At 51.4% G+C, this 17,773-nt stretch overlaps 1 protein-coding gene across 1 annotated transcript in view; it reads left to right on the top strand.

The window, feature by feature from the left end:
* Nucleotides 1-17,314, top strand: part of MELTF (melanotransferrin) — a 30,085-nt gene extending 12,771 nt beyond the window's left edge. The window contains exons 7-15 of the mRNA XM_023551657.2: nt 1,401-1,581; nt 2,233-2,384; nt 4,441-4,537; nt 5,958-6,152; nt 10,688-10,844; nt 10,934-11,001; nt 12,690-12,877; nt 14,416-14,614; nt 15,136-17,314. Of these exons, the coding sequence (XP_023407425.2) occupies nt 1,401-1,581; nt 2,233-2,384; nt 4,441-4,537; nt 5,958-6,152; nt 10,688-10,844; nt 10,934-11,001; nt 12,690-12,877; nt 14,416-14,614; nt 15,136-15,212 (1,314 nt within the window). The 3' untranslated portion in view covers nt 15,213-17,314. The remainder of the gene's footprint in view (nt 1-1,400; nt 1,582-2,232; nt 2,385-4,440; nt 4,538-5,957; nt 6,153-10,687; nt 10,845-10,933; nt 11,002-12,689; nt 12,878-14,415; nt 14,615-15,135) is intronic.
* The last annotated feature ends 459 nt before the right edge of the window (nt 17,315-17,773 follow it).

Raw genomic sequence — 17,773 nt, 5'->3', positions numbered from 1 at the left:
CTCTGTGGCCAACGTTGGTCACTGTGAATGGGCAACCCACTGGGCTAGTGACAGGGATGAGGGCTGCCCAGGGAGAGCTGGAAGAAGGGAACCCAGAGACTGAGGTAACCCTCAGAGAAAGCTCCTTGATTTTGTGGCTCGTAAAACCAGAACCAATTAGCAAAATGATAACACCAGTACATTTCAAGGTATGTATTGTAGTTGTTGTTGTTAGTTGCTGTCAACCATTAGTTAACTACGATAAATAATGTTTTGCTGAAGTTGCTGCTTACAACATGGAGACAGGGTTTCTGACTACCAGAAGTTTTGCCCCATCCATACTACCACGTTACCCAATGATAATAATTGTCAAAAGAGACATTTATAAGCCAGTCATAGCAGTCCTGTTAGTAGGTAATAATAATATGTTCCTTTTTGAATTAGGAGGCCAAGCTTCTGGGGTTAAGTAGCTTGCCCATGTGGCAGAGCCAGGAGTCGAACCCAGGTAGCCTGGCTCCAGAATCTGCATGTGCTTAGCTTCTTCTCCCTGCTTGAACATCAGCCAGACCTCGACTTGCGCCAGGCACCGTGGTGGCCCTGGGCCTGCCCTTGTTACAAACCTGTCATGTGTGACTTAGGGCCACCTCTGACCTTTCCTCAATAGCTTGTAACGCCTGGTGCTGACGGTCACAAACACCAACCCAAATGTGGCCATGACAATTGCCCAGTGGTACAGGTTATGACACAGTCACCTGAAAGACCCGAGATGTGCTTATGTTCAGGGCTTGTTTTGGTTTGGTTTGGTTTTTCATTAAAACTACAGAGTTAGAAGTTGACCCTAGAGAACCAGCAGAGCTTGTAAAATTCAGTCTCCCCACCACCATTGGGCTTTCCCTGGTCTAGAGGGCCAGCGAGCCAGAGGGCAGGAGCCAGGGCCTGGGATAAGAGAGCCATGGGCTGGACAGGGCCTGGGAGGCAGCTGCTAGCCCCCTGCTGGACAGGCCCAGCACTAGGGAGCAGGGGGTTCCTGGGGGCAAGGAGCACAGCAGGGCCCATCCTCTCAGGGTGGGGCTGCGGTCTGAGCCGGAGCAGCTTCTTGGCTCTCACCTGGCTCCTGAGATGCCCTTGCAGGCCTGCACTGGCCTAGAAGAATTCCTTCTTTGGGTCAACTGCAGACCTGTTGCTTCTCCTCACACCACCCCACACCCAGGCCCTAAGTCATGTCACAAACAGCTGAGTGAGGCAAGGTAGAAGGCAATGCATGGAGACCCAGAACTGGGCAGGTTCATGGAGGAGGTGGTGTCTCGCCTGGTCCTGACACTGGGCACAGGAAGAGGGAGGTGGTGGCTGAACTGAGGGGAAGGGAGAGTGGGAAACCCTGCAACACCCTCCCCAGACCCACCCCGCCCCCTTGCACACAGCTCCTGTTCAGCCGTGAGGGCAGCAGCTTCCAGATGTTTAGCTCTGAGGCTTACGGCCAGAAGAACCTGCTCTTCAAAGACACCACCTCGGAGCTGGTGCCCATCGCCACGCAGACCTATGAGGCATGGCTGGGCCGCGAGTACATGCACGCCATGAAGGGTCTCCTCTGTGACCCCAACCGTAAGTCCACCGGTCTGCTCCCCCAAGCTCCAGCCAGCCTGACCATGGGCATGGCAGGGACACTCACTCCAGGAGGCCTGGCATGTGCCTCTTGGTCTCTATGGGAACGTGTCACTCCACTTCTTTGCCTCTGGGGGTTAGGAAGGAAGCATCTTTGGTGTTTGGTGACTAGCTGTGCCCTGGAAGCCCTGCCTGCTCCAGGGGCACAGGATCCAGGACACCAGGGTCTGTCCTGGAATCACACAGGGGTCAAAGTCTGGTCGGTTCTTCTCTACAATGTCTCCCTCCTCCTTCTCCCTACCCCATGGCCACTCCGTCCTGACTCCATTCCTCCTCCCTCAGTCCCCATTGCACACTCTGCCTGCAGCTAGGGAAATGGTGAGCCAGACACAGGTTAGGTACACAACACCCACGATCTGCCTCAAGCCTCTTCATAGCCCCATGAAGGTGGTAGAGTAATCTACCCCCTTTCTGTGCGAGGAAATGGAATCAGGTGGTCAAGTAACATATCCCAGCCACACAGCTAGCACGGCAAAGAGCCAGAATCTCCCTTGGGTCTGACTCTAAGCTCTTCCCAGTGAGGTTCCAACCATGCATCACCCCCCCTGGTGCCGGGTGAGCCTGGCGGTGACCACATGTCCACCCATGCAGGGCTGCCCCGCTACCTGCGCTGGTGTGTGCTGTCCACTCCCGAGATCCAGAAGTGTGGCGACATGGCTGTGGCCTTTAGCAGACAGAGGCTCCAGCCGGAGATCCACTGTGTGTCGGCCGATTCCCCGGAGCACTGCATGGAGCGCATCCAGGTGGGGGCAGTGCTGGGGAGAGACAGAATGGGCCCCGCGGGCAAGCAGCACAGCCCCTGGGGTGGCCTTACCTGCCCTCCCTCGGGGCTGCCTGGCCTGGAGGGTACAGAGAGGCCTGAGGAGGAGGAGGGGGTCTCTCATTACAGCCTGCAGGGAAAAGGGGACAGGGTGGGGGAGGGCTGTTTCCCCTGGGGGATCCCAGGGACTTCTCACAGACCTGGGCAAAGGAGCACGAGAATGGTGCATCAGGTCCCTTCTCTTCCTGAGCCTCAGTTTCCCCATCTGCACAATGAGGGGGGTTAGCTTAGATCATTGTTTTTAGAACTTTTTTGGCAGTAACCCTCAGTAAGAAATACATTTTGTATCATAATCTGGCACACAAAAACTTTTCTTTAAGATACAAATATGTGAGAAATATATATCCCTCATATACAGGTGAAAAAACATTTCACAAGACAATGCTTATCCTCACTAAGTACCATGTACACTGTTTTCTGATGTGTTCTATCTTAGGTTTTGCTTGTTTGCTTTCTTTTGTCATAATGCCTTCATGACCTGTTCAATCGCTCTGGCCCTCCAGGAGCCCTGGTGGCACAGTGGTTAAGCACTCAGCTGCCGACCAAAAGCTCCGTGGTTCTAACCCACCATCTTCTCAGTGGGAGAAAGATGTGGCATGGCAGTCTGATTCCTTAAGGATTACAGCCTTGGAAACTCTACGGGGCAGTTCTACTCTGTCCTGTAGGGTTGCTATAAGTCAGAATTGACTCCATGGCAATGGGTTTGATTTTAGGGCTATGCCTTCCATCTGTAGCTAAAAACACTGATCCTGGTCTCTGAGGCCCCATTCAGCTCAGTCCTGCTTTGGTTCTCTGAATGGAGAATGAGGCCAGGACACAGATGAGCCACTGGAAGCCTGCAGTCAGGGATGAAGTTCTACTGTGGTCACAGGTGTCCAGCCTCAGATCAGGGCACAGGCCTGTCAACCCCTGGGTTCCTGGACTCTTCTTTTCCTGTTTTTTGAGAGCAAGGCAGTCGGGCCTGATGGTCAGGAGTCCCAACCTGCTGCCCAGGACCTTCATCAGAGCAGTCCTTGAGTCAGGCCACACTCCATAAGGGTACCCACCCTGCCCTGGCCAGAGAACCCGAGAAAAGGGGACTGGACAGGAATAAAAGCGAACAACCTCATAATAGCTAATTCTTCCTGTGTGCTAAACCACTGATGTGGGTTATTTCATTTAATCCTTACAACAACCTTTTCAAATGTGGAAACTGGGGCTGGAAGAAGCTGAGGAAGTGACTTGCCAAGGTCAGGCAGCTGGGGAGAGCAGGGCCCCATCCTTGGCCGTTGGGTTTGGCACAGTGCTGTGGCTTGGTTACCAGTCAACTCCTTTGCTAGTTCTGAGGGGCCACCTGTCAAGAGACTTCAGAATGGGCAGGTGGGGGTGGGGTGTGGGTGTGGTTGACCAGAAGGGGCTTCAGGGCCTTAGGGATGGGGTCCTGGCCCTGGGCCCCTTCTGCTGCCTCTGAAGGCAGGGCTTTATCCCTCAGTCCTGGAGCCTCCTCTAACAGGCCCTGGGATCTACCATCTTTTAAGACCTGGCTCAGTCATCTATACGCATCTGATGGATATATACTGCCCTCCCACTATGTGCTAGCCATGGGCATGTCCCTGCCCTCACAAGGCTGAGACCCAGTGGGAGACCCCCTACTAAGCATGAGGGCAGGGATCATGCAATGTTTTGCTCAGACAGCACCTGGCACAAAAAAGACCCTCAGTAAACATTTGCTGAAAGAATGAAACAGAAGCCCAGGCATGGTGGTATTGGTTGGTTTCAGCCCTCTGGCTCCAAGCACCCTTCTTGCCTAGGCAGCCTCACAAGGAGAGGAGGGACAGGCAGGCAGGATGGGGTGGGGGGATTCTCCAATTAGGTTCCCCAGGGGATCCGGAGGCCCCCAATCCCCGAGAGACCAGGCCGTGGCACCATAGTCAGACCCCAACATCCAGGACCGTCCTAGGGCCCACCTCAGCTGGGCCACTCTCTCTGTCCCCCTTCAGGCTGGACAAATCGATGCTGTGACCCTGAGGGGCGAAGACATTTACACGGCGGGGAAGATGTACGGCCTGGTTCCAGCTGCTGGGGAGCGCTATGCCGGTGAGTGTAGGTGCCAGCTCTAGCCTTAGCTGAGAGGTTGTTGATATTTAGTAGTGGTTAAGTGCTACAGCTGCTAACCAAAAGGTCAGCAGTTCAAATCCACCAGGCGCTCCTCGGAAACTCTGTGGGGCAGTTCCACTCTGTCCTGTAGGGTCGCTATGAGTCAGAATTGACTTGATGGCAGTGGGTTGGTTGTTTTGGTTGTCTCCCCTGAGCCATTTTCAAAAGCTTCAGCCGGCTCCTTGGGTCAGTAGCTGGCTCCAGGAGGCCATGGCTATGAAGCCTCCCCAAGGGCCTCAGGCAAAAGGTAACTGTTTCTGAAGGATGGGGAAGAATGGGCTGGGAAGGGGTCCCTCTCAGGGGTGGGGCAGAGGCGCAGCCACAGAGCACAAGGGAGGCCCACCTCTCGCTCAGTTTCCCTCTCCCAGGGCTGGCTGTTGTCTGTCACCAGGAAAGCCCCTCCTGCGCCAGGCCTCAGTTTCCCCATCTGTTCAATGAGAAAGTTCAGCTCTATTGGCAAAACCTTCTGTAAAGGGTCAAAGAGTAGAGTTTAGGCTTTGCAGGCAACCGTTTTTTTTTTTTCCATAACTCCTTAAAAATATAAAACCATTTTTAGTTTTCAGGCCTGGGCTGCACAAAGCAGGCCCTGAATGAGAGGGTCTCCTGGCCCCTTCCAGCCCTGACTGTCGTGGCCCATACCCCTCCCCCCCCCACCCCCCCACCCACCCACCAGCCCTCTCCTGGTCACATATTCACACTTGTAGCCTGGGCTGAGGCTTTGGCCTTTGCCCTGTTAGCAGTGACACTGGGGGCCCTGGTCCCTTCCACGTGGATGTGAAGAATCTCTAGGCATCTGCAGGTCTCAGCTAAGACTCTACTTTTCTGCCATGAAGTGAGAAAAATACCACCTGGGTGTCAGGACCAACTCTGCCCTTTCTGCTTCCTAAAGAGCCAGGCCCAGTGGGCCCCCAGCCCTCCCAGCACAAGGGGCCATCCAAAGTCACTGCAGAACCCCCAGAATCCAGCTGTCCTGAGGTGAAAGGAAAGAAAAAAAAACCCTTTGGGGTGAAGACTGTTAAGGGAGGGGCAGGAAGGAGCTGGTCTCCGAAAAATGGAGCAGCAGCCAGAGCGGCTTCTCAGCAGTGGGGTCAGGGCAGGGGCCCCACTCCTGGATTTGCTCACTGAACACCCTCCGACCCTGGGACCTGGGTGACAGGAGGGAGTAGGTTTAAGGGGAGGGCCATGGGGATCCGGCTTGATGGGGAACCCGCCTGAGGGGGATCCCGCCCTATGGGATCCGTCCCATGGGGATCTGGTCAATAGGTATCTGCCCCAGGGGCATCTGGCCCAGCTCTTGCCCCCAGCTGAGGCCGGGAAAGCCAGGTGAGGGGCCCCTCACGTGATGTCGCCCCTCTCCCAGCGGAGGACCGGAGCAACTCGTACTTCGTGGTGGCGGTGGTGAAGCGAAACAGCTCCTACGCCTTCACCATGGACGAGCTGCGGGGCAAGCGCTCCTGCCACCCCGGCTTCGGCATCCCCGCGGGCTGGGAGGTCCCCGTGGGCGCCCTCATCCAGAAGGGCTTCATCCGGCCACAGGACTGCGACGTCCTCACAGGTACCGCCCACCGAAACTCCTCTTTGGGACTGGCCAGGGATGGTGGCCAGCTCTGAGGATCGGGGTCCTCTTCCAGCAGGAACCCACACAAAGGCAGCTCCAGAAAGAGAATTTCCTCTTCCTTGACACGCCCCTTGCTCTTGAGAAAGTTGGGAAACATTCTTGGGCACACCTCCAAACAGTCAGGGGTGTCTGTCTGGTGGTTCTTTGGTGGTCCATGGTGCCTAATGCCACCCACTGACCCAGAGCCTGCTCTGCCCCCTCCTCATCAAGTGGGTGTGGGAGTGGGGTGTGCTCAAGGGCTCTGGGCCCAGATGTGTTATCGTCTAGCCATGAGGCTGTCCCCCGGTGTCTGGGGGGCCTTGTTGGACAGGGTCCAGGCATATGCATAAGTACGTATATGTCTACACAAGTGCTGAATCAGGGCTGGGGACAGGCAGGCAAAATAGACAAGTGCCACCATATGCCTGGTGCTATAGGAGGCCCTTCCCATGGCTTAAATCCCCAAACATTCCTGGTGGAAGGAAAGCAATAGGAAGCTGCTGAGATCCTTGGGCTGACTGGGCATACACCTTTGTCCTGGCTGGTCCCTCAGGAGGAAGACATTATTTTATTTTTAATTTTTATGGTGCTTTAAGTGAAAGTTAACAGATCAAGTCAGTCTCTCATACAAAAATTAATATACACCTTGCTATATACTGCTAGTTGCTTTCACCCCAATGAGACAGCGCACCCCTTCTTTCCACCCTCTATTTTCGTGTCCATTCAGCCAGACTCTGACCCCCTCCTTCCTCTTATCTCCCCTCCAGACAGGAGCTGCCCCATAGTCTCATGTGCCTACTTGATCCAAGAAGCTCACTCTTCTATCATTTTCTATCCTATAGTCCAATCCAATCCCTGTCTGAAGAGTTGGCTTTGGGGATGTCTTAGGCTAACAGAAGGCCTGGGGACCGTGACCACCAGGCTCCTTTTAGTCTCAGTCAGACCATTAAGTCTGGTCTTTTTACAAGAATTTGAGGTCTGCATCCCACTGCTTTCCTGCTCCCTCAGGGGTTCTCTGTTGTGTTTCCTGTCAGGGCAGTCATCGATTGTGGCCAGGCACCATCTAGTTATTCTGGTCTCAGATGATGTAGTCTCTGGTTTATATGGTCCTTTCTGTCTTTTAGGCTCATAATTACCTTGTGTCTTTGGTGTTCTTCATTCTCCTTTGCTCCAGGTGGATTGAGACCAATTATGCATCTTAGATGGCCGCTTTTTCTAGTATTTAAGACTCCAGACGCCACTCTCCAAACTGGGATGCAAAATGTTATCTTAATAGATTTTATTATGCCAATTGACTTAGATGTCCCCTGAAACCCTGGTACTCAAACCCCCACCCCTGCTACGCTGGCCTTTGAAGCATTCAGTTTATTCAGGAGACTTCTTTGCTTTTGGTTTAGTACAGTTGTGCTGACCTCTCTTGTATTGTGTGTTGTCTTTCCCTTCACCTAAAATAGTTCTTATGTACTATCTTATTAGTGAAGACCCTCTCCCTCCCTCCCCCATCTCATAACAATCAAAGAATGTTCTCTTCTCTGTTTAAACTATTTTTTGGAGTTCTTATAATGGTGGTCTCATACAATATTTGTCCTTTTGCAACTAATTTCACTCAGCATAATGCCTTCCAGATTCCTCCATGTTCTGAAATGTTTCACAGATTCATGACTGTTCTTTATCAATGCGTAGTATTCCACAGTGTGAATATACCATAATTTATTTATCCATTCATCCGTTGATGGGCACCTTGGTGGCCTCCATCTTTTTGCTATTGTATACAGTGCTGCAATGAACATGGGGGTACGTATATCCGTTCGTGTAAAGGCTCTTATTTCTCTAGGAGATATTCCAAGGAGTGGGATTGCTGGATCCTATGGTAGTTCTAGCTTTTTAAGGAAGCACCAACTCTATTTCCAAAGTGGTTTTACCATCTGACACTCCCACCAGCAGTGTATAAGTGTTCCAGTCTCTCCACAACCTCTCCAACATTTATTATTCTGTGTTTTTTGGATTAATGCCAGCCTTGTTGGAGTGAGATGGAATTTCATTGTAGTTTTGATTTGCATTTCTCTGATGGCTAATGATCGTGAGCATTTCCTCATGTATCTGTTAGCTACCTGAATGTCTTCTTTAGTGAAGTGTCTGTTCGTATCCTTTGCCCATTTTTTAACTGGGTTATTTGTCTCTTTGTAGTTGAGTTTTTCCAGTATCATGTAGATTTTAGAGATCAGGCGCTGATCAGAAATGTCATAGCTAAAAACATTTTCCCGGTCTGTAGGTAGTCTTTTTACTCTTTTGGTGAAGTCTTTGGATGGGCATAGGTGTTTGATTTTTAGGAGCTCCCAGTCACTCTAGTTTCTCTTCTGCATTGTTAGTAATGTTCTGTATACTGTTTATGTCATGTATTAGGGCTCCTAGTGTTGTCCCTATTTTTTCTTCCATGATCTTTATCGTTTTAGATTTTATATTTAGGTCTTTGATCCATTTTGAGTTAGTTTGTGTGCCTGGTGTGAGATATGGGTCTAGTTTCATTTTTTTTGCAGGTAGATATCCAGTTATGCCAGCACCATTTGTTAAAGAGACTGTCTTTTCCCCATTTAACTGACTTTGGGCCTTTGTCAAATATCAGCCACTCATATGTGGATGGATTTATGTCTGGATTCTCAATTCTGTTCCCTTGGTCTATGTGTCTGTTGTTGTACCAGTACCAGGCTGTTTTGACTACCATGGTGGTATAATAGGTTCTAAAATCAGGTAGAGTGAGGCCCTCCGCTTTGTTCTTTTTCAGTAATGCTTTACTTATCCGTGGCCTCTTTCCCTTCCATATGAAGTTGGTGATTTGTTTCTCCATCTCATTAAACAATGCCACTGGAATTTGAATCAGAATTGCATTGTATCTATAGATCACTTTTGGTAGAATAAACATTTTTACAATGTTAAGTCTTCCTATCCATGAGCAAAATACGTTTTTCCACTTATATAGGTCTCTTGGTTTCTTGCAGTAGTGTCTTGTAGATTGCATTGTATAGGGCTTTTACATCTCTGGTAAGATTTATTCCTAAGTATTTTATCTTCTTGGGGGCTACTGTAAATGGTATTGATTTGGCGATTTCCTCTTCAATGTTCTTTTTGTTGGTGTAGAGGAATCCAACTGATTTTTATATATTTATCTTGTAGCCTGATACTGTGCTGAACTCTTCTATTAGTTTCAGTAGTTTTCTTGAGGATTCCTTAGGGTTTTCTGTGTATGAGATCATGCCATCTGCAAATAGAGGTACTTTGACTTCTTCCTTACCAATCTGGATGCCCTTTATTTCTTCATCTAGCCTAATTGCTCTGGCTAGGACCTCCAGCACAATGTTGAATAAGAGTGGTGATAAAGGGCATCCTTGTCTGGTTCCCAGTCTCAAGGGGAATGCTTTCAGACTCTTTCCATTTAGGATGTTGTTGGCTGTTGGCTTTGTATAAATGCCCTTTATTATGCTGAGGAACTTTCCTTCTATTCCTATTTTGCTGAGAGTTTTTATTATGAATGGGTGTTGAACTTTGTCAAATGCCTTTTCTGCATCGATTGATAAGATCATGTGGTTCTTGTCTTTTGTTTTATTTATGTGATGGATTACATTAATTGTTTTTCTAATGCTGAACCATCCCTGCATACCTGCTCATGGTGAATTACTTTTTTTTGATATGTTGTTGAATTCTATTGGCTAGAATTTTGTTGAGGATTTTTGCATCTAAGTTCATGAGGGAGATAGGTCTGTAATTTTCTTTTTTGTGGTGTCTTTACCTGGTTTTGGTATCAAGGATATGCTGGCTTCATAGAATGAGTTTGAGAGTATTCCATCCTTTTCTATGCTCTGAAATACCTTTAGTAGTAGTGGTGTTAACTCTTCTCTAAAAGTTTGGTAGAACTCTGCAGTGAAGCCATCCAGTCCAGGCCAGGGCTTTTTTTTTGCTGGGAATTTTTTAATTACCTTTTCAATCTCTTCTTTTGTTATGGGTTTATTTAGTTGTTCTACCTCTGTTTGTGTTAGTTTAGGTAGGTAGTGTGTTTCTAGAAATTCCTCCATTTCTTCTAGGTTTTCAAATTTGTTAGAGTACAATTTTTCATGGTAATCTGATATGGGAAGAGATTATTTTTTAACTACCCACCCAAGCACACAGAGGTATTGATTGAGGTTGGCTGTTCCCACTTCCAGACAGCTCTGACTGGAAGAGAATAGCTTAGGAGGTAGTGAGCTTTCTGTCTCTGATGGAGTCCAAGCAAAGGCTGGGTGACTACAGAAGTGTAGATGGGGTTCCTGTATTTCAACAACCTCTCATTTCCCTCCATCCCTGAAATTCTGACCTGGGTGTGAAGTGGAGCAGGTGGGTGGCACTGGCCGTAGGGCCAGACAAGGTGGGCAGATTTGTGTGGGAGCGGCCGTCCCCATCTCTCCTCCGGCCTGCCCTGTCTGCCACCGGGCTTCATCACAGCCCCTTCCCCTTCCGCCCAGCGGTAAGCGAGTTCTTCAGCGCCAGCTGCCTGCCTGTGAACAACCCCAAGAACTACCCATCCTCCCTGTGTGAGCTCTGTGTGGGTGATGAGCAGGGCCGCAACAAGTGTGTGGGCAACAGCCAGGAGCGGTACTACGGCTACAGTGGCGCCTTCAGGTACTTGGCTCGGGCCTGCGGGTGGGTCTGGGCTCAGGGCGAGGGTGGGACCCTCCTGCCCAATACCTGCCTTGTCCTCTTGTTGGCAGGTGCCTTGTGGAGAATGCTGGGGAGGTCGCCTTCATAAAGCACACAACCATCTTTGACAACACAAATGGTATGTGTGGGACTCGGGCCAGAGCAGGGCTGGAAGTTTGAGGGGGCTGTTCCCTGACACCCAGCACAATCCAGGCACCGGGTGTAGCTGGGATTGGGGGCCTGAGTGACCACGGGAGAGACTATGTCTAGAGAGCTTCTGGCTCTTGGGCCATTGCAGTAGGCACACACTTTTCAAATCAAAAACCAAATCCATTGCCGTTGAGTTGTTTCCAACTCATAGTGACCCTATTGGACAGAGTAGAACTGTCCCATAAGGTTTCCAAGAAGCGGCTGGTGGATTTGAACTGCTGACCTTTTCTGTTAGCAGCCGCACTCTTAACCACTGGTCCACCAGGGCTCTGGAGTTTAAGCCCCCATCCCACCAAAACGGCAGAAACTCAATCTCAGTCAATTTGGAGAGACCCCCACTTTTGGGGGTACCTATGTAGTGCCAAGGTGTGTGAGTGGGGGAGGGGTGGTAGGGTCATCTGTTCACTGCCTCCCCCCCGAGAGGAAATCACTCTGCAGCCCCCCAGGCATGCCAGTGCAGGGCCTGCCCCAAGGCGCATCCCACAGGCTTTTGTCTGGAGTCACCTTTCCCTCCTGGGCTCCACCTGGGAGAAAGAGCCCAGGAACTCTCTGCTCCAGGACCTCTCTGCTCAGGACCCACGAACCTACATCTGGGGTGCTGTCAGAGGTCAGGGCCCCTTAGCTCACGTCACAGCCACCCTCCTGTTCTTCCCAGTCAGGGAAGCTTTATCCTTTAGGAAGAAGGTGAGTCCGTGGGTACAAACCATGCTCAGCTGCTAACTGAAAGGTTAGCAGTTTGTGTCCACCCAGACGTGCCTCAGAAGAAAGGCCTGGCGATGTACTTCTGATAGATCAACCGCTGAAAACTCCACGGAGAGCATTTCTACTCTGACACACATGGGGTCGTCTTGAGTCTAAATCGACTCCTTGGCGACTGGTTGGGTTTTGAAGACAGGAAGCCATTTCCCTCCAACAACTGTACTTTGTGCATGCTCTGCCCACATCCTGGGCTTTGAAACCCCAGACGCTGGCGACTCAGTCTCTTTCATCCTGTCCTAACATATTTCTTCCTGGACACCGAGCCCAGAAAGGTCTACCTGTAGGAGTTGGCTAAGCAGAACCATGACATGCAGGGACAAAAGATCCATCAGCATTTCAAAACTCTGACCGCACCGTGCCTGTGAAGGGCTCCGGGCCTCCGTGCTGCCCTAGCCCCTCTCCCCTACCCAACCTCCCACCAAGCAGGACACTTGGGAAGCTCTCGCACGAGGAAGGAGCTCTGCCTGGACCAGACCTTTCTGCCCTGTGGTCCTGTGATAGAGTCAGAACAGGAGAGGGGCTAGAGAAGGCCTCAGGAGGCTCCCCTACAGTGAAGCTCATGGAAACCCTGGTGGCATAGTGGTTAAAGAGCTACGGCTGTGAACCAGGAGGTTGTCAGTTCGAATCCTCCAGGTGCTTCTTGGAAACCCTGTGGGGGTAGTTCTACTCTGTCCTATGGGGTCACTATGAGTCAGAACTGACTCGACGGCAAAGGGTTTGGTGTTTTGGGACTGCTGATATCAGCACGACTGGATTCTGTCGCTCTAGCGATAGCACAGTTGGAGAACCCTCCCCCGGGCCCAGTGAAGGATTTGGGAGTTCAGGAGGATAGCGGTCTCTCCCTACCTTTCCCCTCAGGCCACAATACAGAGCCCTGGGCTGCGGAGCTCAAGTCCGAAGACTATGAGCTGCTGTGCCCCAACGGGGCTCGGGCTGAGGTATCCCAGTTCGAGGCCTGCAACCTGGCACAGATGCCGTCCCACGCCGTCATGGTTCGGCCCGACACCAACATCTTCACCGTGTATGGGCTGCTGGACAAGGCCCAGGTGAGCTGGGGCAGGAACTACCTCAGTGGGGGTGGACAGCAGAGGCTAGCCAAGCCCCCTCAGAGGCCTCAATTGGCCTGGACCAGCCCCCGGGAGGAACTGAAGGAGCCTGGGGGAAAATTCTGTGAGTTTTGCTCCTCAAGGACATCCTTCCAACAACCATCCCTTCCGTCTCCTGCATCAGTTGTTTTTCCTTCTCTGGATCGTTCTCAGCAAGATGCAAACCCGTTGCCGTTGAGTCGATTTCAACTCACAGTGACCCTACAGGACAGCGCAGAGCTACCCCATAGGGATTCCAAGAAACGGCTGGTGGATTCAAACTGCTAACCTTTTTGTTAGCAGCCAAGCTCTTAACCACTTGATTGCTAGCAGCTTTACTCCTTCTTTCCCTCTTGATGGGTATTTAAAAACTGACGTGGGCATTTATCCATGTTCTCCAGATGTCCTTTTATTTACGCATGTATTTATAATTTCTTCTACTACTTTTGGTCTTAGTAGCTCTTTCAGGGCTGTAGCACTATTCAATCAAGGGATTCTCAGCAAGGAAAGGGTAGCAACAGAATCTGTAGGCCACTAAGAGGGTTGTTAGCTGCCCTTCCGCCACCTCTGACTCATGGTGACCCTATGTACAACAGAATGAAATGTTGCCTGGTCCTTTGTCGTCCTTCGCAATCACCAGCATGTTCCATTGTTGCAGCTACTGTGCCAGTCCATCTCACTGAGGGTCTCCCACACATTCGCTGGACCTCTCCTTCACCAAACATGATGTCCTCTTCTAGTGACTGGTCCCTTCTGATGATATGTCCAAAGCAAGCAAGTTGAGCAACCAATGTTCTGTTGTGATCCATGAGGTTTTCACTGGCTAATTTTTAGAAGTAGATCACCAAGCTTTTCTTCCTAGTCTGTCTTAGTTTGGAAGTTCTGCTTAAACCTGCCCACCACAGGTGACTGTGCTGGTATGTGAAATACTGGTAGCGTAGTTTCCAGCTTCGTAGCAAAACGCAAGCCATCACAGTACGTTTGATGACAGGTGATGGAGACACTGGGTTAGTAAAGGCATATTCAGCTAACCTATTATTATTACTGGTGACAGAACAAAAGGCTCTCTCAATGACATTGTTTTGGTTTGAGGAAAAGGAGACCCATAAGATAGAGCAAGAAGGCATTGCAGAAAATGTTGAGAAGTGATGAGCAGGTCTTTTGGGGTAGCAAAACACTCAATAACCCAGTCCACATTGTCGCTCCTTTCTGGGGTCTTCTGCATCTCACACTTCACTTCTGCATCCAGGAACTGGTTTTGGCGTAACATTTCTGAGTAAGTATCTTACAATGGTGTCTATGGTCCTCTTGCCCCAAACCCCCGTTGACGACAGAGGCCAAGCAATTGTCAAGCTTGTCATTTTAAAGCAGAGTCATGGCACCCTGAATTACTTGCTCTTTGGTTCACTGTATGTAAAGTGATTGAAAGCAAGAGGACCCTGGGCCGGTGACCATTTGTGACCCCAGAGGAAATGCAGGTCTCGTTGTGTTGCTTCTAGGACCTGTTTGGAGATGACCACAACAAGAATGGTTTCAAGATGTTCGACTCTTCAGACTATCATGGCCAAGACCTGCTATTCAAGGATGCCACCATCCGAGCAGTGCCCGTTGGGGAGAAAACCACATACCGAGACTGGCTGGGCCTAGACTACGTGGCGTCCCTAGAAGGCATGCTGTCTCAACAGTGCTCAGGAGCAGGTAGGGGGCACCTGGGTACAGATGGGAAGCTTCGAAAGCCCTGTGGAAGGGGCAGCTTCACACCACACAGAGCAGGGACAGGTGCTGGCCACCTTCCCTGGCATCATCTAGAGCCTTCCTTGAGTTTGCTGAAGGACCCTCTGGATTCTTGGTGACATGGAGCAGGGGCCCCCATTTCACAAACAACCAAGGCAAGGTGTCCCCGGAGGGCCTAAACAGGGAGCTACAGACAGTCATAGGCAGAAACACAAGCTGTGTTACCCAAACAGACCTGAATAATTAGCACACATGCTAATTATAATAGTCCAAAGAGGACTTGAGGCAACTGCATACATATGCATGTAGTATAATTTTTAAAGGAGTACACATGGGTAGAAGCCAGGGGAGAGGAAAGCTGAAGTCAGGTGGAGGCTGGAGCCTGGCTTCAGCTTAGGGCACAGAAGGGTGGTCCTCAGGTTCCCAGGGGCCACAAGGGCGGCTCTGCGTGCTGCAAGGCCTCACTCCTGTGTTTGGTCCCCCAGCGGTCACCGCCTCCAGGGTGCCCCCACTGCTGTTGCTGCTGTCCCTCACTGCTGGCCTCCTTCGGCCCTTCCCCTGAAAGCAAGCCTCCCCTCTCTCGGTATGGAAACCAACTCAGAAATCTATGTACATAAGGCCCTTCTCCTCGGTAAATCCGGTTAACACTGCTCAGAGAAGAAAAGTGTGACGGGAAAGGAAGTGTGAGAAACCACAGAACGCCTCAGATCTGCGATTCCCGACACTGAAGAGAAGTTTCTGTGATTGCTTTGAACTGGAATAAAGACGAGTGCTAAAGAAAAGTCCCCCAACTTGGACAGGAGCAGGTTCCTCCTGCTGGCAGCCAGCCTTCTGCCTCCCAGGCACCACCTGGCCCTCTGCTACCTGAGGCAGTGTGCTGGCGGCCCCCCAGTCACACCCCACCCACAGGCTGGCACAGGCCCCGCTTCCCTGCAGACTCTACCACCACATGGAGCCTCACCAGCCTCCAGCTCGGAAAAGCCCAGTTACCAAGGAAACAGGCTAAGCCTGGCTTCCCACATGGCCTCTGCTGGAGCCTGGAGCCTGCCCTGCAGAGACGCCACAGTGAGGTCTGGTGGGACATGAGAGGGCCTGCAGGCCCCCCTGCCAGCTCCCAGGGGCCCCTCCAGGAGCGAACACTGCAGTTCTGGGTGGGCCAGCCCCCCACATTCCCCTCAGCCCCTGCTTCATCTGTCTGCTTCCTCCTGAGTACACTCTGTCTGTCCACTGAAGCATCTACCAGAGGAGGCTGCAGCCAGCCCTCCAAGAAGGCAATGCTGCTGGGCGCGCTCAGTGTCTTGCCCTTGTCTTCAGTGTCTGGGTGTGTCCCAGCTTACTGACACCTGAGAATGCTCGGCTGGGGGAGACCAGGGGTGGACTGTGGGATTGAAACCCTCCAATAATCATTAGACAAAGGAAATGCTTCTCAGTAAGAATTTTTATTAGCTGGGGGCTTGATACAGGGTTAGGGTCTAAACATCGATCTGTTGTAAGGAAGGCAGGCCTCAGAATTGGGCCTGCTTCTGTGTGCCGTGCCCTTCAGCTGCACCAGCTCTTTATTTCTTAGATGAATCCCACTCTTGAGTTTCCTCCTCTGGGGCTCAGTCTCAGTATCTAGCCCCAATATGGCGCCCGCTACGCCTCAAGCCTGCTCTGTGCACCCATTGGCAGCAGTTGCCTCGGACTGAAGGGGTCAGCCTGAGGAAGCACCAGGCACTGGAGCAGGAGGTGCCCAGGCCTCTCAGGCAGCGCAAGGCCCTCTGAGGAGGTGGGAATGGAGAGGTGTCATTCTCTTTGTCAGAGGAGCCACAGGCCCAGGCTAGGTATTAGGGTGAGCTCCACCTCCTCAGTGTGGACAGGAGCTCCCTTCACCCAGCCCTGAGCCTGCGAGGCCTGAAGACAACTTGCTCCTGAGGAAGGGTCCCCCTTTCCCAGCCCCTGTGAGAATCAGTGGGCAGTGGCTGGAGAGCATTCTCTCTCTACTCCACTATTGCCAAGGTTGTCTGAGGAATCAGAGCAAAAGTTTCCAGAACTACCAGCTCCTACTCTGAATTTACCTCCTTTAAAAAAATAAAAAGAGAAGAAACATGAGCAAGCAGCCCTCATCAGCAGACTGGGAGTCGCGTGGGCCTGGAGCTATTTGCATCCCGGTCTGCGGGGGCTTCAGGGACGCTGATGACAGGCCGGGTTCCTGGTGGCTCGCCCCCACCTGTGGGCGTCGGGACAGATCCCTTCCATCTCTCAGCAGCGAGGGGGGCCCCTGGTGGCGACTTCGCAGTAGCCACACTCTCCATCCCAAGGAGTCCGGTTACCACACTGGGGGGGCCCTCACCCCACCTTCCAGGGGCCAGGAGCTCGGCTTCCACTGCCAGACCTTGTCCCCTCCTCACGGAAGAGAAGGAATGATTTACCTTGGCTCCTCTCTGACCCAATGATCATTTGACTTCTTTTTTTAAAGGAAGATTTGTGCATTGAGCAATGTGTTTGTGTGGCTGGGCCAGCATGCAGCCTGGGTGAGAAACCTGTACTGTGAGCCACGGAAGCTGTGGCTGCGTGAGTGCTGTGTAAGCGATGTTTGATTGTCAGGTGGCATGGGGCCACTGCTATGTCAGGGCTAATAAAAGATGTTGGTTTGTTTTTTAAATAAAACCAAACAACACTGCACTTGCTGTGGCTTGTATTCTGATAAGAACGTTCCCATGTGGATCAGTTTTGTCTTCTCAGGTGGTCATAAGCCACCCCCTCCCCACCAAGAATGGCAGCCAGGCATCAGAGACCACTCCCCGCCTCCATCTATGGAGGCCCCAACTCCCTTCTCCAATCTGGGCTGACTCCCTGACCCCCCTTCTCCTCCCTCCCCCGCCACCAGGCCTCACATCTCTGCCACATCCCAGGTGCCTCCACACTCTCTTGCTCTTCTGAACTGGTGCAGAAAACCAAAACCCAAATTCATTGCCATCAAGTCGATTCTGACTCATAGCGACCCTATAGGCCAGAGTAGAACTGCCCCATAGTTCCCAAGGCTGTAATCTTTACAAAAGCAGACTGCCACATCTTTCTCCTGAGGAGAGGCTGGTGGGTTCGAACTGCCAACCTTTTGGTTAGCAGCTGAGCACTTAACCA

This window comes from Loxodonta africana, chromosome 1 (assembly GCF_030014295.1).
Source record: "Loxodonta africana isolate mLoxAfr1 chromosome 1, mLoxAfr1.hap2, whole genome shotgun sequence".
Lineage (NCBI taxonomy): Eukaryota > Metazoa > Chordata > Mammalia > Proboscidea > Elephantidae > Loxodonta > Loxodonta africana.
Note: the sequence above shows the minus strand (reverse complement) of the source record. Positions and strands in the feature narration are given on the sequence as shown.